Genomic DNA, 24,835 nt, shown 5'->3' with positions numbered 1-24,835 from the left:
AGAAGATAAATCTACCGAAATGTTATCTTCTTCATCAGCTTGTAATTCTCTATAAATTGGAATAAAACTTTTTCGGCAATGTAATCAATAATAAATTATCTTCAACACTATTTATTTTCATATGATATATAATGCTGGTTGTTTTATTTTTTCAAGACTTTTATGCAAGTAGTCCATTTCATGTCTCCTTTTTTATGTACCTGTTATTAAAAAATATTAAGAGTTGTACAATAAAAACTTTATGAGACCACTTTAATAAATGTGTGACATCTATATATGTTGTGTTGATTTGTTCTAGAACATCAGCCCAAAAATAAAGCAGATCGGAGTCTCTAGACTAGTGGTCCATACCACATAAAACATTAAGGATAGGACGTTGGTCATCCAATGGGCCTGGCCCAACTTTAGATGGGCTTGGACTTATTAGTTTAGCCCATGGGCCACGTATGGGCTCAAGTCATTCTATCATGACCTGACTTTATATTTACATGTGTTTTATCCCATTAATATGTTATTCTAATCCCCAGCATCTTGCATGTAGACCGTTGATTTCACTTCTCTACACAAATTCTCAGCCCACCAGTGTCAAATAAGCAAGGCTCAATGGGCCGCGTCTCAAAAGGTTTCAACAGCCGGGCATTGTATCCATTAGTGCGGTCCACTCGAGACACAGATCTGCCTCATTTTTCGGCCCATGGCTTAGAATGGTCTGGAGAAACAAGTGGACGGCATGGATTAAACATATACATTAAGGTGGGGTCCACCTGATGCATTGAATGGTTCAGAGCTCATGTACATGGATATATATCGATTATACAGTTATTGAATGCTTGTAAGATGATCTCCTAAAAGATCTCTCTTTGTGACGGTTCAAGTCATTTATTTCAATCAGATGAAAATGGGCCATGCCCTAGCCAGGTTTTTATACTTGGCCCGCGGGCCATGTACCCAACTCAGTAGGTATTAAATAAGTCGAGTCACGTTTATTAGTGGGCCTTTATTAATGTGACTATTTATCAGCCATTGAAAATATGATCATGACTAGGGCTGTCAACGGTCTGAGATGGCCCGATTTGAGCTGGGTTTGGGCTAGAATTCTGGGCCCTACGCCGGTTTATTAGTCCGGCTGGGCTCGGACTGTCTATGACCAAATAGTGACCCTGCTAGTTTAGGGTTTTAAGGGCATTTTATCAAACTTGATGGGGCACACCTAATGAACGGCCTAGATCTTGTGCAAAAGTGGGACATGGGCTCAGGATGTGTATAATCATGATGGGCCGTGTTCCGGTCCTTGATTTTATGTGTCACATGCTTGGGCTGAGCTCGGGCCTAGGATTTACTATGCGGGCCGGGCTTGGAGAGACATCTGCTTAGCCTAATGGACTGATGATAGCCCGACCCAAGACCCACAAAGGCGTCTTTAGCCGGACACGGATTGCCTGCCACCCTTCATGTTTTCAGAAGCTAAGTGGTCTCACGTGATGTTTGTGTGAAATCCACCCTGTCCATCCATTTTTCCAGCTCATGTTAAGACATTATCCAAAAAATAAGGCTGATCTAAAACTCAAGTGGGCCACACGTCATGAAATAGTGGGGATTGAATGTCGGATGTTGAAATGTTCGTGTGGCCACAGAAGTTTTGGATCAGGATAGATTTTTTGTTTTTCAGTTCATCCCAGTGGGAATGATCTTACGAATGGTTTGGATGGCATATAAACATCACGGTGGACCCCGGAGACGTTTCAACGGCGGACGTTTTCCCACCCCACTGTTTCTGTCATGTGGCCCACTTGAATTTTTCATCTGCCTCATTTTTTTGGGTTCATGGTCAAACATGAGCTGGAAAAATGGATGGACTGTGTGGATTTCTCTCAAACATCACGGTGGGCCCCACCTACCTTCTAAGCTCAGTTGGGTTAGCAAGCATTCTACTTCCCCTTTAGCACCCCACTTAGAGGTGAGCAAAACAGATTCAATCCGGTGGATCCGACCTGACCAGACCCGAACCGACGGTTAAGATCGAGTTGGGTAACTCAGATCCGAATGAATTTCGGATCGAATTCGAATTGTGGTGGATCCGAACCGAAATCCGATCCAAATGGATCCAGACCGACCTGATTCGACCCGATCCAGAAACGCTACCCGATCTCTCTCTCTCTCTCTCTCTCTCTCTCTCTCTCTCTCAACGCTCCAACCCCTGCTGATTCCCTCTCCCAAACCCTCACACTCCAACCCCCCACCCCCCCCCCCCCCTCCCCTCTCTCTCTCAACGCTCCAACTCTCTCTCTCTCTCTCTCTCTCTCTCTCTCTCTCTCTCTCAAAGCTCCAATCCCCGCCTCCCATGCTGATGGGTGTAATGCCGTTTGGAAGGTGACCCTGCACCAGCCAGCTAGCTGACGTTAAAGCTCACTGGCCCACCATGATGTATTTTTAAATCCGCACCATCAGGCATCAAGTATCTCTCTCTCATTCTCTCTCTATCTCTCATTCTCTCAAGTGCAGAATTGGAGAGTTAGAGCTTCTAATTTTGGAAGTTTTAGGGCAACAGATTTAAGGTTTTTATGATTATAATTTTGGAGGTTTTAGGGCCACAAAAATAGGGTTTTTATGGTTATGATTTAGAGGATTTTAAGAATTTTGTTTTGTGGATTTTAGGAGAATATATGAATTTTAGGGCTTTTGGTGTAATAAATTTGAGGGCCAGGAGATTAAAAATTTTAGGGTTTTTGATTTGGTGGATGGTAGATTCATGTAGTTTGAAAATTTTAGAAATTTTTATTGTAAAATATAAACCTGGACCGAGTCGTGCCCAATCCGATTCGACTCGGTTTTCCTAACCAAGTCGAACTCGGATCGGATCAGGCAATGCACATTTCGGAACGATCCGAGTCAAGTGACCCGGACTCGGTCCCGGATCGGATCGAGTTCGGGTCCGAGTTTGGGTCAAGTCATTAAGATTTTGGATCGGATCAAGTTGGACCCAGTCCGATCTGTTCCGGACCGATGCCCAGCTCTAACCCCACTGAAAGCAGGTCGGGCCTTGGTTGGGCCCAACCTTTGGGGCCCACTTTTGCCAATCCTTTTTGTGGTTGTCCAATCATAGGACTGTTCACGAGTTGAGCTAGCTTGAAAAACTCGCTTGACTTGGCTTGGGTCAGCTCAGATTGACTCAGCTTGAATGGTCGATTCTGGCCAAGTCAAGCTAATTATTTGAAGCTCGAGTTGAGTTCAAGCTGAGTTCGACCAAGGGGCATTTCAACTCAACTCGACTTGAACTCAAGCTCCACTCAGCTCGATTAATAAATATATTAAAGTTGTAGGGAATGCGGAGAAAGTTTAAGTGGGATCTCTTTGTTTTCACCCCAGCAGCGAAGAGTTTGATGTTGGTGTTGATGATCTCTTGAATCCAAAATGGTATATTGTATAGAGCACTCACATGAATAGACATATCATTCCTGAATATGTTGTGAGCTACAAGTCCTCAGATCATCTACAAGGTAATGGAAACTATGCTTTTGTCCGAGCAACAACAATACAGATGGGTCCCACTTTTTCATGGTCCCAGGTCTGTTCAAAATCCTATCCATTGGAAAGTATGGCCTTGATGTTGGGTAATTCAGAACATACAATTGAAGATGCTTTTGGCCCATGGTTCTTCTATCATAGGGCTCACATAGATGGATTTTCTGAACTGCTGAAAGATGGACTACACCCTGTTTTGGCTGCCGAGGCAAACCAAAAATGAATTTCGCTTGGTGGAGTGTCACGTAAAATGCCTCTTTAAATTTTATTTTATTTATTTAGCTTCTCTTCTAAATCAATGGAGGAAGATTAAGAACAAAATCCATTACTCTTTCATCTAACAAGCTCGAGCTTGACTCGAACTCGACTCAACAGCTTTGACAAACAAGCCAAGCTTCAATGTTGAGCTCGAGCTCGAAATCAAGTACAACATGGACAAGCCGAGCCAAGCTTGGCCCACCTCGACTCGACTCGGCTCGATGCCCACCCCTATCCAATCATCCATGTATTCATGGCATATATGTGCTCTGATTCAGACCGTCTAAATGGTGGGCCCCACTTTAAAGGGAAGGGATCACAAAATCAAATTGATTGAGCCTTTGATCCTACCCATTGCAACGGCTTTGTACTGGACGATTAGAAAGATAACCAACCGTTAGAATTGGACAGGGGACACCAAATGGTTAAAATTACCTGATTGGGGTGATTTTTGGGCCATGATCTATCCATGTTGGGGCCCACAATTTTAACGGTGAAAATTGGTGTGCATGCATGTCATCCGGGACATTTAATACTACTGGTTGAATAAAATGATACAATCGCAATTGAAGATACGATGATGCCAGCACTCATACCAACGTGGCAGAACTGCCACCGTTAGTTGAGTGGGGACCACCGTGAACAAACCTAGCTGGAAATAATCTGGTCCGTTCTTGAGCATGGTCGCAAGATGCAACATGGGTCGTCATTGGCCCACATGTAGAGCTGGCCTGATTATTGGATCCGTACATATTATGGTTGCCAAAACAAATAACGCTATAAGGGCTGATTTTGGACCATTGAGAGCACTGAAAAAAGCATTTCAACGGCTCACATTCAACTTCAAAAATCAAAGGTCAGGATCATTTTAAAGCTTGATTGGTTAGTCTTGCTACATCTTGGACCGCGAAGGCATCATTGGTATGGCTTGATGAAGAATCGGTATTCGATGTATTTCGTGATCATGGCCCGTTTGGATGTACCACCGAATTAAATATCTATTATTATTCATCACTGTATATAATGGTAGTGATTTTGTCCTTTCAAATAATTTCTAGAAAGTCAACTTAAAAATAAATCAGATCGGAGACTCAAGTGAACCACACCACATAAAATATTAAGGATAGGATGTTGGGCAGTTGGTGAGCCTGGCCCAACTTTAGATGGGCTTGGACTTATTAGTTTGGCCCATAGGCCATGCTTGGGCTTATGTCATTTCATCTTAACTCTATTTTATATATACACATGTTTTTATCCCACCAATATGCTATATTCATTCATGGTGTGATGGAATGGGGCATGGAATGTGCTTGGGCGGCGGGTGGGGATGTTGTGCTATGGCCAGGGGGCCATGCTAAGTATGCAGGGTTAATGTTACAAGTGAGGCATTGTCGTGGAAAGTTCCCTCCATTACTTATTATGCAAGTGCACCAAGTCTGCCAGACGCTAGCACTTGCGCTGCCCATCTGCCCGACGCACGCACAATAAAGGTAACTATTACACATTAAGGAGTTGTAATGGCTTGTAACAACTATTATAGAAAATAAAATTTTAAAAAAAAAAAAAAAAAAAAAAAAATTTGACTCATAACAACTATGTTACAGCCCTCATAACAACCTGTTATACCCCTCTATAAAAATCATAACAATTGATTACGAAGCTAATATAGGTTTTTCATTTTAAAAAAAAAAAAAAAAATCATTAAAAATTTTTTTTTGAAGAGAGTAATAATCATTGCCTGATCGTAACAACTATTACAGCCCACCTGTATCATAAAGGTAACGGTGATGCCGTAATGGCCACTATCGCCATTACCGAATACCTTGGTTCCAAGCATGCAAGATGTAGAGATAGTTGATTTTGATTTTCCAAATGACTGTTTCATTATACGTGTGAGGCCCACTTAATCAAAGGATTACATGAGGAATAGGGATTTGATTAATTTCCGGGGCTGGGTGGGCATGCTCATCATTATTTATTGCTCGGTCCATATAAGCCCAAGCCCAGCCCATTCCCACTCCTAATTCTCATTATAAATTTGAAATTTAGTAGTTTTAGTGGTCCATATTTAATTGAATATTTGAACCATTTAATTCACTCGTGCATCCAAACGCAACCTTAAGACGATTAGTATTTTGCACCCATCAAATAGCATTAACTTGCATTGATTGGATGATCATGACCGTTGGTTGAACAATTTTGGACCGATCAAATAGTAATCAATGATCAAAGTTTCTTGATCAGAACCCGACTGGGTCCAATGCAGGCATAGAAGGTCTGTGCCTGTCTGGGCTTGATCGGTAACTAGTTGGGCTTGGACCTAATCCAGCCCATGATTGAGAAGCTGAGTACTGGGCTTTAAGAAATTCTAGGCCTTCTCCAAGCCCAGAACCTGTAATTTAGCCGAACAGAAAAGGTGGTCCCCACCTATGGGCCTATGCTTACGGTCCAGATTGGCCCACTCCATTTTTCACATGTACAGGTGAAAATAAATTATAGAATCCTGCCGTTGTTGGTTTACGGAAATGCGATATTTCAGACTTGTGGGGTCCATGGTTTGGTGATCCCAGTCGATGATCTGATGGGCCCTGCAGTGGATGAGGGTGCCTAAAACATCTCCAACGCTAAATATAGTAGCCCGCATATGTGGCCCGTCAATCAATGGTTTGGATCACACGAACGTGGGCCCCACATGTATCTATATCCTTCCCTGCATGCAAACTGGAATGGGTTGGACATGGGCCTCAGTTTTAGGCCCAATAGCTACTTAGGCATGCATATTAAGCTCAACCTGTCTGATTTATTTAACGATGGACGGTGCTATTTGGGCCCCACCATGATGTATGTGTTTTATCCACACTGTCATCCATTTTGGATCATTAATTTAGGGCATGGACCCGAAAATGAGCAGATCTAAATCTCAGGTGGACCACACCTCACAAAACGGGTGGTGATTGAACGGCTACCATAAAAAACTTCTTGAGCTCACGGTAATATTTATGTGTCATCCAAGCTGTTGATTAGGTCACATAGACATCGATGAAGGGAAAACGAAAATATTAGGTTGATCCAAAAGTTTTGTGGCCCCCAATAAGTTGTTAATGGTGGCGTTCAATCACCTTTTTCATGTGGTGTGGTCCACCTGAGATTTGGATTTGCCTCTTGTTTTGGTTCATGGATAAAATGAGCTGGAAAATGGATGGATGGCATGGATAAAACATAAACATCATGTCCTTCGCTACTGGACCGAACAAAAGAAAGGTTTCAACGGTGAGAAACTGCTTCTGATTGTTTGGTCCACTTGAACCTTGGAACTGCCTCATTTTTAGGCTCTTGTTCTAAAATTATCTGCCAGAATAGATGGACGGCCTGGATAAAACACAAACATTACTGGGAGCCCCACAGAGCCCGTGCCAGCACCAAGTCTGTGGTGGCAGTGGCCTGAAGCGATCCGCGTACGGCCCTTGATTGACACTAGAGGTGGGCATTTTTTACTCGATCCGGTGGATCCGACCCGATCAGACCCGATCCGACCCGTTCCGAACCGAACCGACGGCCTGGATCGGGTAGGATCGGGTAAGATCATTTAGATCCGACTAGTTTTCGGATCAAGATCGGATAGTGGTTAATCCGGACCGTTCCGATCCGAAAACCCGATCCGAATAGATCCGGACCGTTCCGATCCGGCCAGATCCAAAGTAAAAAATTAATATTTTTACTTTTTCTTATGGTGTGGTCCACTTGAGCTTTGAATATTCATCAATTTTGGGTTCAACAGCTAAAATAATTTGAAAAAACAAATGGACGGCGTGGATACACCACATGCATTCACGGTGGACCCCAACAAAGTTCACTCACATATGAGAGTTACTTGCACGGCACGTCAACAGGCGGGCAACAGCTGTTTACTTGCTTTGCAAGTCAACATGGTAGGTTGTGAGAGTATATATTAAAGTGGCTTAACAAAGTTACTTGGGCCCCACCATGATGTATGTTTTGTATCCAACCTTCCATCCATTTGGAGAGATCATTTCAAGGCAATATCCAAAGAATGAATGAAATCCAAAGCTCCAGTGGACCCCAACATAGAAAGTTCCATGGACAGAGACGCCCACCATTAAAAACTTTTAAAGGCTACAAAAGTTTTAGATCAACCTGGTATTTGTGTTTTCCCTTATTTCTTTATTTTTCAACTTTTGAAGAGGTTGGATTTCAAATAAACATTACGGTGGGCCTTAGGATAGTTTCAACGGTGGGAATCATTCTCCCCACTTTTTTCTGTGATGTGGTCTATCATAGATTTTTATCTACATCATTATTTGGCTCATGCCCTAAAGTGATATCTCAAAATTGATGGACGGTGTAGATATAACACATACAGTGTAGCGGGGCCCACAGAACTTGGTGACGTTACTTCAGTAGCCTGCCTGATGGGATGTAGTCTGCCCGATGCGACAACACATGCAGCAGGCGTTAATACAAATTTTTTATAGTCATGTGGGGCCCACCTTGATGTATATATGTTATCTAAGCCGTTCATCCTTTTTGACATGTCAATTTAGGCGTTGAACAAAAAATTATGATACATTAAAGATTGAAGTGGACCACACCATATGAAATGATCCGAATAGTGTCCAACCCGATCCGACTCGGTTTGCCTCACCGAGTCAGACTCGGATCGGGTCAAATAATTCAAGCATCGGATCTGTCCGAGTCAAGTGACCTGAACTCGGTCTCGGATCGGATCAATTTCGGGTCAACCCATTAGAATTCCGGATCTGACCGGGTTAGGCCGAATCCGGTCCGACCAGGACCGATGCCTAGCTCTAATTGACACAATTTTCACCATGCTCCGTAGAGCTGTACATGAGTTGAGCTGAGCCGTGTATTGCCCAACTCATGCTGGGCTTGTACTGCCCGTGTCCTAGCTCATAATCGGTTCAGCTCAGATCAGGCTTCGAGCTCGAATGCCCAGCTCGTGCTCAGCTCGTCCAAGTTCGAGCCAAAGTCGAGTCAAGTCTAAGCTTTTGAGTTGATTCACAAAGGTGAAAAAAGGGTGTACTGAAATCAATAAAGTACGGGTAGAGATCAATTCCAAAACCAGCTCTTCCATGAAAAAAGATGTAACAAAAAGAAAAAAAGGAAGGGTTAATCTCTACCGTCTAAGAAAGGTATCAGCAATGAAACCGCCGAGCAAACGGAGCATGAAAGAAGTGTCCAGGAAATTGGGGATGGTGTTAGCCGACGTAGCATTGCCCAAATGCATCATACCCATTAAATACGTCACGAGATTAACGGCGATCCCTACCATCGTCATCCTTTCCCACAATTCCACCCCTATAATCAGCAAAAACCAGAAATTGGTGAAGATCTGTTGTACCAAAGAGGTTTTTTTTTTTTTTTTTTGCCGGAAATCTTGGCAACGATCGTCCATCCGCCCGTTTCAAATCTGCCAGCAGGATAGCCCTTGTAATCCCAAGCATCTGGGAGGATCTTATCGTCATTGGTTTTTGGAAGAGCCATGCTCTGTAGAGAGGAGAAACACAGAGAGGAGAGTAGAGGAGAGTATAGAGGCTCAGGGAGGTTGGGGTTTTTTTTATTTTTTATTTTGAAGGGTTGGGGGTTTTTTTTTTTTTTTTGAGCGGGCACTGAGAGGGATGGGTTTTTTGAACGGGTGAGTAACTTAGGGTTTTTTAATTTTAGGTATATATACCTCTAGTTGAGTACCGAGTCGAGCCGATTTCGAGTACTATTCGAGTCGAGCCAAATTGAACAGGGTCAAGCTCGTGCTCGGCTCGAACTCAATTCGAGCACCAAAAATCAGCTCGTGCTCGGCTCGAACTCATTTCGAGTCGAGTCGAGTCGAGTCGAGCGAGTCACCGAGCTAACTCTGCTCGTGTATAGCTCTGCTCCATATTGGGAGCTGATCAGATGGGATGCGGATTGCGTCCTTACCCCACCCGATCAGTAATCCAACCAGGCATGGCTCGGTGGGGTCACCATGATGTAAGTGTTTTCTCAACACCGTTTTATCGTTTTTCTCATGTCATTTTAAGGCATGTGTGAAAAAGAGGTAGATTCAGTGCTTAAGTGGACCACAAAGTAGGAATTGAACGTCCACCATTAAAAACTTCACGGGAGCTAGAGAAGTTTCGGATCAAGTTAGTATTTGTGTTTTCACTTCATCCAAGTCTGCATGACCTTATTAATAGGTTGGTTGGTAAAAAAAATCATGGCCGCCCTTAGAAAGGTTTCAATGGTGGGTGTCATTGTCACTGCAGCTTCCTTTAATGTGGTCCATTGGAGTTGTGTATTTGCTTTATTATTTATTTTATAGCTTAAAATGATCTGCAATGAACGGTATGGATAAAACACTTACATCACAGTGGCCCGATAGAGCCCTGCCCGGCGGGGGTACGACGTGATCCGCGTCCACCAGATGTTACCTTGGGTAACACATGGTAGTTGGTGCCCTAACTGTGGGGCCCACCTTATGCATGTGTTGTATATCCACGCCATCCATCAGTTTTCCAACTCATTTCTAGGCATAATCTAAAAATGTAGCAGATCTAAATTTCAAGTGGACCACAAAGTAGGAATTGAATGCCCACCATTAAAATTTTCCTGGGGCCACAAATTTTGGATCAAGCTGATAATTGTGTTTTCCTTTCATTCACGTCCCAGTGACCTTATCAACAGGTTAGATGGCAGGTTAACATTACGGTGGACCTTACTAAGTTTTTAACAGTGGGCGTTCAATAACCACTACTTCCTGTGGTGTGGTCCACTTGAGATTTTGATCTACTTCATTTACCGGACTCTGCACTAAAAATAGCTGCAAAAACTGATGGACGGCGTGGATATACAACCCGTAAATCAAGTTGGGCCCCACGGTCAGGCCCAGTAACACCTAATCCGTTCTCCCGTCGATATCATGGACGGTTAAAAGCAGTGGACCATCTCAGAATGTGGGCCCAGTCGGTGACGACAGCCGCTGGATCCTAAATCACGACAGAGGCAAGACCAACTCCTGCATGCCCGTCAACCCCGAAAATAAAAGGAAATAAAAGGCGGGAGTAAGGCAACGTATTTTCGACACGTGGAATCTTCTCATTGGTTGAATAACTCAACTCCTCTTCTCTCATTGGCCAGGTTTGAAAGAAACACGTATATAGCCCGAGGAAATTGTATTTGATCTCGACCCCATGATAACAACAAAATATACTCGACCCCAGTTTTACTTAAACTAGGACTCGTGAATGAAAATCCAGACCGTTAATTTGATGGGAATAACCTTCGATGGATCATTACGTAAAAAATCACCCAATTAGAATATTCAAATCTTTTGATGTTTGTCCTACAAACAGACGGTTAAGAAGAAAATAAAAACAGTTGTCTACACTCAACAGAAAAGGCCAGAGATAGGATGGATGATCGTATCATTCAATCTGGTCCATCCTATCCACTGATTAAATGGACCCCACTTGTGCTGACTCAAGGCTCGAGAAAACTAGACAGTCCTCGGCCGAGGATCACATAATTCCTTTCCAGCCAAAACCCGGCAGCCCAGCCCCGTTGACGCGACTCAAGTTTCAGTGGAAAATGCAACGTGCAATAGCTCGAGTGTACTTTCAAGTGCATTGGCCCACACGCAGAACCGGCGAAACGTGTAAAAGATCAGAGCCGTTCATTATGTTTTCCTACTTGGTAGATATTACCTATCAAAATTCAGACTCTGATCATTATCATATCGTCCAAAGCAAAGGCGTATTTATAGGTCAATAAAAATAAATCAACGTTCAGAATGGAATTACATGTAATTCTCATGTAGTGGTCGGATCGGTTTTATTCTTTATTAAAGGCATATCGACAGCTGAGGCCACCTGATGAACGCATCAGATATTTCGTACGTGTGCGTCGACTTCACTTACAAGACGAATGCTCTTTCAAGACGATGAAGTGTGCGAATGTACTTGCAGCATTTCTTAGGCAGTATTCGTTTCGTCTCTGTCGCGATGCAGAATGCAGTGTGTATCGCAGATCTGTGGGTTCACATGCTAAGTGCTATGACTATCAGGACCATCCATGTAGTGGAATCTATGATATATGGACCACCAGAAGAAAATTAAGCTGAACAGATGAATTTAAAAGGAGGAAAAGAAAATTTTCAATGGTTATTATTCAACTTTAAAAATCAATAGTTAAATTTATAAATAAAGCGTGATGATTAGATGATAGACTATTAATCGTAGTAAATAGAGTAGCGGACAGTTCAAATCATTGGACCATCTGATTATGTGGGCCCCCGTGGGTGACGATGTTTGCTGGATCATAGTTCGCGACGGAGGCAAAACGAACTGTAGTTCATATAAGTCGGAAGCGATTGCCAGGGAGAGTTGCAAGCATCGAAGAGACTCTCTGTCGAAAAAGCCCCAATCTTTCTTCAAAATCCCGAGCTCTATCCCCTCCTGCATTCATCCCAAAAATCTCACAAAACCCTAACCCTAGAACCCAAAAAAAATCCCTGCGCCTTGCAATGGCGCATCTAAGAGCGGCGCTCCTGCTATGTATATTCCTTCTATCCTTCACCCTTCCCGCCATCTCTGGGTAAGATTGGATCTCTTCTCAGAAAATCTCAATCGGACATTTCTCTTTAATTTTCTGAAAAATTTTGATTTTGATTTTGATTTTGATTTTTTTTTTTTTTTTAAATTTTTTGTAGGAAGAGCTATTACGATATCTTGCAAGTTCCGAGAGGTGCATCGGACGAGCAGATCAAAAGAGCTTATAGGAAACTGGCGCTGAAATATCATCCAGACAAGAATCCCGGAAACGAGGAGGCGAATAAGAAATTTGCCGATATCAACAATGGTATGTCGTTTGGCATTTTTCCTCACATTGAAATTAGATTCGTTGATCATCAATTTGTTCTTTGTAATCTTTTATTTTCTTTCTTGTTTTTTCAAAATTTTAAAAATTGTTATAATCAGCATACGAAGTGCTTTCGGATCGGGAGAAGAGGAATATCTACGATCGGTATGGTGAAGAGGGACTGAAGCAGCAGGCCGCAGGTGGGGGCCGCGGAGGTGGGATGAATATCCAAGACATCTTTAGCAGGTAATTACATGCCTGCCCCTTTTTTCCTGATTTATTTTCTTACTTTAATCTTTCAATTGTTGAAGATGGTAGGATTTTTTACTTCTTGAATGAGGGTTTTTAAATTCCTGGAGAAGTGGTTGGAAACAATTGCCTATGCACTTGTCATTCTGAGGAAATTTGCAATGTTGGGTGGAGTTAAATGGCATTTTAAAAAATTTTGCTCTAGACTGTATGGGTGGGCCATGTCCTCCTGTGGTGATCCATGGTGGACCCTGTTGGGTATAGACTGTGCCCCCAATTGTCTCCATCATTGGAAAATATCAGTGGTGTTATTTGATGTATCGTTTTCTTGCTGAATGGGGGTCTTTGCCTAACCAGTCCATTTATGGGCCACCCATTTGACAGTTGAGATTGTTTGCTGGGGGAGGTTTCTGTGGCATTGGTCATACATTATGGGCCCATTAGATGAACAGTCCACTGAAAGGTGGCCTTGCATTCATTTGGTTGTTGGGACAAGCAAAAGATGCCATTTTGTTCCGACAAGCATCAAACAGTGCCTTGAATTTTCTCAATGAAATTGAACACAAGATTTTGTTGGTGGATATTGATTTGATCAGCCTTTTTTATAAAAAAGATTTATTTTTTTTCTTTCACTTCTATTAGTTAGTCAAGCAGGGTTTAACACGATAAATGCTTTTTTTAGCTTCTTTGGCGGGGGCAGTGCAGAAGAGGAAGAAGAGAGGGTCGTGAAGGGAGATGATGTTATTGTTGAATTGAGTGCTTCATTGGAAGATTTGTATATGGGAGGTTCATTGAAGGTATGAATGATATTTTTACTGGCCTTTATCCATTTTCATCTTTTATAGCATTTCGTATTCATGAATGTAGAGTTACGGACTGTCATAGTTTTGTTTGGAAGCCAAAAACTGCTCTAGAGCATAAGTTTTTGCAAATATTTTGCACCGTACTTTTGCAAAAGAGTCTAATGCCCTTGGCAAATGTTCAATGCAAGTTCCAGCTCTAGAAGCAATAGGACATCTTGATCTTGCTATGATCTTAGGTGCAGTGACTTACTTTAGCAGCTAGGAGCTATGCAATAACAGTAATGTGGCCATAACAGCCAGCCTTATGGCCGTTACAGTATGTGTTGTAGCGGCGTTTTTTTAAGAATGAAATGTATTGGTCCTGTATCGGCCTGTTACTGGCCCATAACAGTCGTTACAGTCCCGTTACAGGCCTTTTCTTTTTTCAGAATGGGCCTTACAGCCCTGCATCATGTAACAGGTCCCACCATTACCATTACAGCCATTATATAACTGCTTTTTAATGCCATGGCTGCTAGCCTTTGTGTCAATGTGTTGCACCTACCTTTTGTCTGTTGTAACAGCCCCAAACCAATGCCTGATTGATGACCTTCCAGCTGCTCCAACCCCACCAAAACATAAAAAACTAGAATGGACCGTTGTCACAGGTATATATATAAATTGGTCTGAGGGCTTCCTTCTAACAAGGGAAGGGGTTGACCACCAGTTAAGCATCTTCAATGCTTTATCTCCTAAAGATAGGTCTAGAGGGTCTAAGAAAGGGAAGCTCTGAACTGTTATTTATCCTCTCATCCCATTTGTCTTCACTCACCCAAACAAGTATGGAAGTCGCACTTCTGTGTATAGTGGCTGTCATTGTAAAGATACCAGCATGGTGCTTTTATTCCAGTTGGAAGGATGGGATTCTCTGTTTGTGCATTTTACATTTTCCACTATATCTTTCTGCACCAAGTTCCAATACTTGAGGCTTGGGCACTTCCAGATACTGACGGTGACTGACACTTACTGTCTGACATGGTTGTAGCTTGTAATGTGAAGAACCCTTATTGTCCATTTCGATGCCAAAACTTGTTCTTTAATTTCCCTGGTTGGGAATTTTGTGTCCTCTCTTTATGCATTTCACATTTTCTACTTACTCTTTCTGCACCGAGTTCCAACCACTGGACCCTTCTGCTTGAGAATTGGGCACCACATCACTCTCAGATGCTGAAGGGGCATCTCTGACACTCGGCAATCCAACATGACTGCAATATGAAGCAGATTCTAACCTGTCTGCATTGGTCCATGAAGTGCGGTCTTTACTGTCCGGCCATTGCATCCTTACTTGGTCTATCTTTCCAGACATTTAGGATATCTTGGACCTCTAGTAAAGTGTTCTGAAGCCCTTTTTTCTTAGTAACTGAAATCCGCAAAGGTATGATGGAGCTATCTTTGGAAAGGGAAAGCAGTTATGATGTAATGCTCATCTTCATCACCATCGTCATCATCTAAGCCTTATCCCAATTAATTGGGGTTGGCTGCATGAATCCTGTTCCGCCATTCCACTCTATCAAGGGCCAGATCCTTATTCTTTTGGAATGACTAAAATGATATGGATGCCACATAACATGTGAAATTCTCGGTTGCTAATCAATCTTTTCATATGACTAATCAATAGTCGAACTATTGCCCATTTGCCAACCTTCCTTTATTTAGGTTCAACAAAATCAAAAGATCATTGCTTTAGCGTATCCTAATATTGAAGTTCTTGTAGAATTAAAATCCATGGTGGATTTGCTAACCTCTCTCTCTCTCTCTCTCTCTCTCTCTCTCTCTCTCTCTCTACTTCTGCAACCATGTGGCCCAATTACCAGGTAATATTAATTGATAGAAAACCATTATATTTAACAAGAGATCGATTTTCTTGGTTGTGACAAACATGGAGCTTAACTGTTGTGCACCAAGTTTCTACATGTGGGACGATGGTTAATTTATCCCATGTTCAAAATATCACTGATATTATTGATAATACTGCACATCAGTGATACAGATACTGAGGGTAATGGCTCAATTTACAAGTAAAAGTTGATATTATTGATAGTATCGCCAATATCTCATGGTGTTTTCGATAGTGTGAGATATTGTTTACAAACCTTTGAAGTAAATACATTATATTGGCGAAAAGTGCCATAATGATAATATCAACGATACGAGTGTTAATACCAGCGGAAGTCCAGAAAATGAGAAATTAAATAAATAATAAAAATAATAATAACAAAAAACACCTCAATTTTTTGAAATTTTTTGGCGGGGATCTCTTCGAATTTTGCATGGATTTTTTTTTAAAAATAATAATAATTTTTTGTTTTATTAAGTCCTAAGTGTGAAATCATGTGCCTTTTTTTGTTTTATTAAGTCCTAAGTGTGAAATCATGTGCCTTTTTAACATCTTCTGAAATTTCGTTGAAAATTCCAACATTTTCCTAAAATTTCTCAATGCTTCCTTCGGAAGCTTCTTGGTTTCACAGTGTTATTACATTCTTGTGTTACTATTTCGTGCTTATCTCATACATAATTTAAAGTCTTCTTATCACTCAGATGAGAGGAAAAACAAGAAGAAAACTTCTATCACGCAATTTATTATATGGTATATATCCCTTAGAAAAAAAGGGTGGTTTCACAAATTTTTTGTTTTTTGGTTTTTTTTTTTTTTTAATTTTATTTTAATGAGTTGTGTTACAAAAAGTAGTTGATTTTACAATCAGTTATATGGATACTTATTTGCATTTTCCAGTGACCATTTCGGGCTCTCTTTTTTTTTCCCTCAGATTTGGAGGGAGAAAAACATTTTAAAGCCAGCCCCTGGTAAAAGGCGTTGCAACTGCAGAAATGAGGTCTATCATAAGCAAATTGGTCCCGGAATGTTTCAGCAGATGACAGAGCAGGTACTTCTGATTTTCAGTTAGCTTCTGATAGACACTATAATCAAGATCTGTTTTATTAGGGAACCTACATGCTACATGCTGCTTATGCAATTAGCCTACTCAAATGGTATGTGACACTTCTAGTCATGGGCACATATAGCTGCTTCTATCACATGTTCTCCCCTTATACATTTTGCAATCTTGTCCTTCCTACTAACTTGCATTGAAAAAGTTGCTTCTTTCTTTGTTATAACGTCTTGTTATTATATGCTGCCCTTTCAGGTTTGTGAGCAATGCCCAAATGTGAAATATGAGCGGGAAGGTTATTTCGTAACTGTTGATATTGAGAAGGGGATGCAAGATGGACAAGTAAGTTTTGTTACCAATCACTTCATATGCCAGCATTGCCCCTGATGATGTTTTCCAATAACCAAGTTTCTCAAAATTCAGCACATGTATATATCAAGTCTACACTTACTAGATATTTACTGTAAGCCCTAAATTTTAACCATTTCTTTTCACTGAAGTGTAGTGTCATGTTCCTGTGACTGGGATGCATGATTTTTATGTAGAGTACACATGGCCGTTGGCTTTTTTGTCTAACTTCAAAACCAGTGTAACTCTATGTCATTAACCCCTTGTGTCTTACTTGTATAGTTATATTCATGAATGTTTTGATTAGAGACTATGTTACAGTCTTACACTTAAGGAAATTCTACTGTAATAGAAACTGTTACTTAAATAGCAGGCACCGTGATATGAGCATACTCTATTTCTGCGGCCCTGCCCTGATCCCTGGCAGTTTATTTCCTAGATTCTTGATGTGCATTGCAAGTTCTAGAACATCAGTACTGGTAAGAGCATATTATCTTTGATAATCGGAGGGTGCGGTACCGGTACACAATATAATCTTCATTTTAATGATGAGAAATCTCCATTTTTTGCAGATAATCATGATCATTCATCTTTCTAAGCTGCCCATTATTTGTTACTGTTATTTTCACAGTTAGCAGATTAAATAACATATGTTTTTCAAGTATTAGGTCGTTATTAAGTGAGTAATAGTTTGACCACATATTTCTAACTTTGGTGGTCGAAGGGTAACCAGCGAGCTCCTGGGAACACCCTTGGCGGCTTGTAGGTTGGATAGAAGAAACTAGGGATATGTGCTTTATTCAGAGTTTAACCTTTTTCCGATATCCATAAAAAAGAAGATTCTATACCAGGTTCCTTGAAAGCCTCTTTTTTTTTTTTTCCTGTAAGGGGTACAAACAAATTCAGTGTATAAAAGTAGAAAATGAGTTGTATCAAAGTTCTTCATCATCATCATCAAGTGGTGTCTGTTCTGTTTAGGGCTGTCAATGGGTAGGGTTCAGGTAAGGTCCTACATTACATACCTGGGCTAACTGGGTTTGGGTCCTTTCAAGTCCAAGTCTAGTTCTTGAAGTCCTTAACCTGGATCCGATCAGGTCTGGGTGCTCATCGGATCTTTGGATCTAGGTTTTCTGTTGGGTTCTGGACAACTAAGATCATTTAAGTGGTTGGGCCCACTTGGATGGATTAGATCACATAGACGTGCCGCTTTGACATGTGCATGGTGTATAAGTGGATCTCCTACATGTATGTGGCTCAGGAAACCTCATTTCCGGGTTTGACTAATCAATAAAAAAAATTTTAATATATAATTTGACCATTAAAACTAAGTGGACCCAACCCGGACCCGACTAGACCTGATCCAGCCTGGTTTTAACTGGTCTATCAAATGGATCTGATCCAAACCCAACTAGCCCTGATTTTAATTGGGTACAAAGGTGAGACCCGAAACTGACCCGATTCCTTAACGGGTCCAATAAATAGGGCCTAGACCCATTAAAATCAGGTCTGGTCCAGTCCATTGGGTACCCGCGGGTCTGGGTGCCCATTGACAGCCCTAGCTCTGTTCCATCTTTTGCATGTGTGACGCCAACTTATTGAACCTCTACTCACATGTTACTCTGGGTTCCATCCAATGGTGATGCCCCTGCTTCCCAAGCATCTAAACTTGCTAATAGTTTGAAAAGATGCTACCCAGCTCTAATTTGTCACTGCTAAAAAAATGCTGTTTCTCAGCTGTAACTAAAGGATAAATAAAATAAAATCCTTGCAAACTATCGGAACTTGCCATTGGTGCTGCCCATCATGAATGAGTACAAATTCATTATGACCCATTGGCCTCCGACATGCTGCTGCTCTAGGAGACATGGTTCTTTAAACCTCTGCTGATAACGTGGACGTAGGGTTAATTGGTTCCATTTGATGAGAGGGAGATGGAGGGAGCACATTCTGGAATCGTGATGCTTGCTTTGAAATTTTGAATGACTTAAATCAGTTAGGAATCGTGATGCAACACATTCTTCATTAATGTAATCTTGATGCATTAGAAACATTTTTTGGCCTTTAGAAGTGATGCCTTTTCGACATTAACCTAACATAATCTTGGCCTCTCACAGGAGGTCGTGTTTTATGAAGATGGCGAGCCTGTAATAGATGGCGAGCCTGGAGATTTGAAGGTTGGTTCCTTTTATTTGGTTTCGAATGCAATCCACCATTCAAATTGGCTATACCAACTAACAATAATTATTATCTTATGAGCAGTTTAGAATAAAGACTGCTCCACATGATCGCTTCAGGAGGGAAGGCAATGACCTGCATACAACTGTTACAATTTCACTGGTAACTCTTCTCCGTCTTCTTCTAAGTTTTCATTATTTTCCCTCAAGGTTCTCTATTGTTCTGTATTTGTACCTTTATGATTGGTATGAGTCCTCTCTGCTAGCATGATACCATGCTTAAGCAGATGACAAGCATGCAAAGGAATTTTCTGTGTTTCTTTTTTCCTTCGAATTCCAAAACTTTCTTATGTTTCATGCATAGTAAGAATTTTCTTCTATCATCTATTGCTTGAGGTTATGTAGTGGTAGAATATGAGCTCATGGAGGATAGCTGCAACTTTCTATGTAGCAGGAAATGGGGGGAATACCTCCAATTTACATAGCCTTATAGCATAATAAGCAACATGATCCCCTTCGAGAATATGGACAGTGAGAAACTAAAAAAGATAGGCACAATGCCTTCATGGATCAAATGGACATGTCATGAGCTTACATATCTAGACCAAGGTATTCCGTAATGGTAATGGTGGCCATAATGGCCACCACCGTTACCTTTACAATGCGGGGTGTAATGGTTGTTACGGGGCCGTAACGGTTTTTTTGTTTTTTTGAAGGAAAAAAACGTCTGAAAAACCTGTATCGGCCCCGTAACGGACCATTATGGGGCCTTTACGGCCTTTACATGGGGCATAACGGGCCATTAAGGGGGTTGTAATGGCCTTTACGGGTCATTTTTTTCCACAACGGCTGTTACAGCCTTTACGATCTCGTAATGTGTAAAAGCTGCCACTCTAAAATACCTATTCTATGATCGGTCGCATATCTCGAACAGCAAGTCAGTTTGGTTTTCCCCATAATTACCCCTAATTACAAAGATCTTCTGAAAGAGGGTTTTTTTTTTTTTTTTGTACGTGGGCCATCATGATGGGTGCATCATATAAGTTCAGATGATCGACGTATGGGCTAAGCATAATATGGTATGGGGTCTATTTTGTGGGATATGATGTATGTATGAATGGTAAAACGCCAAGATGTTAGAGCCATCTCACCTCAGTACACGTGGCAGGGTGATGCATTGCATTGGACTGGATTATCTTTGCCTTCTATCTAATCAGTGGCCTTTCAAAGACATGGTACCAAACAAAAATGGCTAGCTGTTGCAATTCAGCCTCCTTTACGACCTCGTAATGTGTAACAGCTGCCACTGTTACCTTTACATAACAGCCTTTACGGCACACCATAATCTAGATAATTGCTGTTGTTACCTGAGTTGATTTACTAGATCAGTTGAAGCCCTGATTTAGATCTACAAACATAATTTACCTTTTTATGTAATTCATCTTCTTGGTTTTTTTTCAAGCTGCTCATAAAAGTGGAAAGCATTTTCTATCGAAATTGCCCCAGAATAGTGCAAAAGATGTGCACTTGAGAAGTTATTCCGCTAGAGATCTCTCATTTCTTGTTTATTCTTATTTCATTAACCTAGGTTGGGTCCTTACTCTGGCCGCGGTGGTGGACTCACAAGAGTTTCAACACCAAGTCAAGGGTTTGAGTACCCATAGGTGGTGAAATCCCACTACGGCGTGTGTGCATGTGAAAAAAAAAACCTAGGTTTGATATTTGTATCAGAGCATGTCTGGTCCATCTAGCAAACCAATCATCATCACAATCATCTGGACACAATCCCAACTAAGCAAACCAATGCATATCAACATACTGCATCGCTTGATCAGAAAACTGTTATGCATTGGGAGATGCATCACGTATCAGGAGATGTGATATGTATTGACCAGTGTTTAGCCCATGCCTTTCACCCCTCTTCAACTCCACGAATCCATGTGTTCTAAGATATAAGCTGGTGTCGATATGCTTTAGAATCTAAACATGGCAGGCTAGTGTATATATAAAGCTGCCATGTTTGTACTTTCAATTCAGTTGTACTCTTTTCCTCTCTTTTGTGAAAGTGGTCGCTTTCATGTTATGGCTGATTTCACACATCTTCTTTTTTAGCTCCAAGCTCTTGTTGGTTTTGAAAAGACCCTCAAGCATCTTGATGAACATCTGGTGGACATCAGCTCAAAGGTTGGTAAAACATACATTCCTTTGTTCTTTCTATTCATTATTTTTAGAGTTGTGTTACAGCCACACATGAGAGTAGGATAATGAATTCAATTCATGAAACATATGCCCGCATGCACACATGCAAGACTCGAGCCTCCCATGGCGTGGGTGGTGGGCCCCACCATGCATATGCCAGGTCAAAAAAATAGGCTGCCCTTGAGTCATGTATACCACACATGAATGTTGAATTCTGGTCAATATTCTTTTTACCATTCGTTATTCTTCATGCACATGGCTCACCTGATGAGTGGTCCAGCTTCATTTTCTGGCCATTGCACATACCAAGAGGGGTGCATGCCATGCATCCAATGAATGGCTAAGATATTGCACACCTGTGCCATATCGGCACGTGCATGCAACGATGGTTTTATGTCCTTATCAGTTGAGGAGCATCCCAATTCTAAGAAATGACTAAACTTGGTGAAATCTCAGGGGATTACAAAACCGAAAGAGGTGAGGAAGTTTAAAGGGGAGGGGATGCCTCTGCATTTCAGCTCAAAGAAAGGCGACTTGTATATTACATTCGAGGTTTTGTTCCCTAGTTCACTAACAGAAGATCAGAAGACAAAGATCAAGGCTATTCTTTCCTAGGATCATCTCTTTGCCAGTTTGGCTCTTTTCCCATTGTACCATGAATTGGGATCATTCAGCAGGCCCAAGGATTTTTACGAGTTTGTCCTCTGTTGAAAGGATGTACTGGCTGTAATACGAGTCTGCGTCCAGCTCACCGAAGGGCAGATTTGCCTTCTTTCCTAATACGGTTTTGTTTCGACTTTTGACGTTCTAATCTAACGAAGAGATATATGAGAAATAGCCATTCTAAACTTGTTATCTTGTGCTTCTTCTCCTTGGATATTTTATATTTGTTGACTGTTACTGTTGGTTTTTTTTTTTTTTGAATAGGTCATGGTGGAATAACTCTTCAATTTCAACTAGCATTGGTTAGTTGAAATTGAAAGAGTAATTATTTTGAATTATTTTTTAAGGTTGAAAATGAAATCTATACTACTATTAAAATCAGTATTATTTTAAAGAATTTTTACTTGTTTTAATCATCTATTTTTTCATGACTTTATTGTTCCAAAATTTCCCTCTTTTTATTAGCATATGCTTTTTATTTATTTATTTAATTATACACACACCACAAGGGCACCCGAACCCATGACTTCATGATTAAAACGGTCGGTCCCAAGGACCAAAATCTCTATAACGTTAGTTTACCCAACACCCGACATCTGCAGCGTCTAAGCTATTTGGGTCCTACCATATCATTTGCATGAAATCCATTCCATTCATTGCTTTGGGTCGATGCTCAGGTAATCCAAACCTTTGGTTTGATACAAGTCAATGTGGATGGGCATCCTAGAAAATCTCCCGTGCATCTCTTCCTAGCCGTCTATTTTGTGGGCCACAATCTGAATAGTTAAGTTTGCCCCATCTAGTTGGGGCATCGTCATCCAAGGTGGGGCTAACAAACGTATGGTCTGGATTACTCTTGGTAAACCGAAATCCAGAGGACGGTAGAGGATCATGCAATTAGTGGGAAATGGACGGTGGAAAACAGTAGGAATGTATAAATTAGATAGGCACGAGGTCATTGAGAGGATAGTTAGAAAGATATACATATGTGATATGGCCCACAGGTCCCAGCTTATTGGAGCTGATCCGACGCCTCTCGTGGCATGGATGTTCAATGTTTCTCTTTCATTGCCGCACACGTGGAATAACTGGATAGGATCTGAACCGCTCATTAGAACTCAAATTACACTGTTTGGGTTATCCTATTCCTTTGACACGTGGCGTTCAAATGGACACTAAAAGACAATCAGCATCCGACTTACATTACGTTGAGAAAAGTTCATTTATTGCACGGCTAGGATCAGTCCAGAGAAGGCCATTTGGTTATTGGCCAATCATTTGCGTGGACTATAGGATGTATGGCTAAGATCATCGCGCCAAGTTCCTCGTCAATGGTACACAATATGGCATCGCAATTAAGCTTATTCTACAAGTACAGGTGTGGGGCCCACCTTGACGTAGGGAACACATCCATCCTGTCCGTCCATAAGATGAACCCCTCTAAACTCACCCTGTATCCAAAAAACCAGAAGCATCCAAAACGTAGGTGGGTCACACCACAGGGAACAGTTGGAATGGGGAGTCCCACCATTAAAACCTTCAAGATTGTATGTGGGCCCCACCGTGTTTGTATATTCCATCCAATCCACACACAAGATGTTCGCCGATGGGACGAATCGTAACGAATGAAATCAGGCCATTCCAAAACTCAGGTGGGCCATGACAAATGATTTTATTGGTTTTTGGCATGTGTTCACATGGTGTCGTCCACCTGAGTTCTGGATTGGTCTGATTTTTTGGCGTCGAGTAGAACATGAGGGGATTCACATGATGGACAGATTGGATTTCCTTCATACACATCATGGTGGACCCCACCTCCCATGTTGTAAAAGAATCCGCCTCTTATTAATTTGCTCGCATTTTCAGCTAAAAGTTAGCGCCTTCCATCCAAGTCGTCCATCAGGTGGGCCCACTCATCAGATTCCCTGGCATAAATATTAGGTAGATATACTCATCAGATGAGCTACAGGATATGATCCAATGGATGGCTAAGAAATAAGAATCTCTTTGGTACAGTGTGGCCCACCTGATAAGTGAACAACCCTCTATATTTTGTCTCACTAAATCTGCTTGGTGGGGCCCTTCCATCTGACGAATAGGATCTTGCACACGTTTGCAGAATTGGCACGTGGTTACCAAGGGCTGCACGTGCCGCGTGAGCAACAAGGTGGTCCCGAGGACATCAAATTTTCAAATAAGATGAATATATGATCCGTTGTATTGTATCCTCGTGCTTTCACTCCATGCAAGTGAAGCCATTCTTCAATGATCCAGACCGTTGATCTGATGGGTCCCAATACTTTCTGTATAGACTTTGTGCTATCCTCATGTTTTCACTTTGTGCATCGTAGACGTTTTGCAAGGTCCATCCTCCAACAATCCAAACCATTGATCTGATGGGCCACAATGGTAACTCTGAAAAACAAAAGAACGACGATCCAAACCATTGATCTGATGGGCCACAACGGTAACTATATATTAAAAAAAATAATAAAAAAAAACACAAAGTGGAGATGCGGGGTATCGATCCCCGTACCTCTCGCATGCTAAGCGAGCGCTCTACCATCTGAGCTACATCCCCTGTTGATACTTTTATCTGTTATATATATATAGCAGAAATAATATTGCCTGGGGCATCTTAAGTAGGGCCCAGCATATCGTTGGTTCTGATGTTGCTCATTTTAAAATTATTTTCTAGCTCACTTATGATCCAATGGTGCTTGTGATGATCATAGCCATCCAAGCTATGGCTCACAAAATGAATGGTTGCAAAAATAATGTAAAAAGAAAAAAGAACAAAAAAACATTTAAAAGGTCA

At 41.4% G+C, this 24,835-nt stretch overlaps 1 protein-coding gene and 1 non-coding gene across 2 annotated transcripts; one reads left to right on the top strand and one right to left on the bottom strand.

Annotated features, from left to right (window-relative positions):
* Positions 1 to 12,165: 12,165 nt before the first annotated feature.
* On the top strand, positions 12,166 to 22,204 carry LOC131230864 (dnaJ protein ERDJ3B). Its single transcript, XM_058226889.1, has 10 exons — positions 12,166 to 12,387; positions 12,503 to 12,651; positions 12,771 to 12,897; positions 13,583 to 13,697; positions 16,511 to 16,627; positions 16,889 to 16,975; positions 19,096 to 19,155; positions 19,241 to 19,318; positions 21,268 to 21,339; positions 21,811 to 22,204. The coding sequence occupies exons 1-10, from the start codon at positions 12,317 to 12,319 to the stop codon at positions 21,967 to 21,969; spliced, it is 1,035 nt and encodes a 344-aa protein (XP_058082872.1). The 5' UTR covers positions 12,166 to 12,316; the 3' UTR covers positions 21,970 to 22,204.
* Positions 22,205 to 24,525: 2,321 nt separating this feature from the next.
* TRNAA-AGC (transfer RNA alanine (anticodon AGC)) lies at positions 24,526 to 24,598 on the bottom strand. Its single transcript has one exon. It is a non-coding gene; the product is annotated as a tRNA-Ala (tRNA).
* Between the last annotated feature and the right edge of the window lie 237 nt (positions 24,599 to 24,835).

The sequence above is a fragment of the Magnolia sinica genome, chromosome 17 (assembly GCF_029962835.1).
Source record: "Magnolia sinica isolate HGM2019 chromosome 17, MsV1, whole genome shotgun sequence".
NCBI classification, from domain to species: Eukaryota; Viridiplantae; Streptophyta; class Magnoliopsida; order Magnoliales; family Magnoliaceae; genus Magnolia; species Magnolia sinica.
The sequence above is the reverse complement of the archived record's forward strand: the minus strand, read 5'-3'. Positions and strand labels throughout refer to the sequence as shown.

Coding starts and splice junctions, on each gene's coding strand:
- LOC131230864 (XM_058226889.1), top strand. CDS start 12,317: ATGGCGCATCTAAGAGCGGCGCTCCTGCTATGTATATTCCTTCTATCC. Junction 16,628..16,888: donor TTCAGCAGATGACAGAGCAG/GTACTTCTGATT, acceptor CTGCCCTTTCAG/GTTTGTGAGCAATGCCCAAA. Junction 16,976..19,095: donor AGGGGATGCAAGATGGACAA/GTAAGTTTTGTT, acceptor GGCCTCTCACAG/GAGGTCGTGTTTTATGAAGA.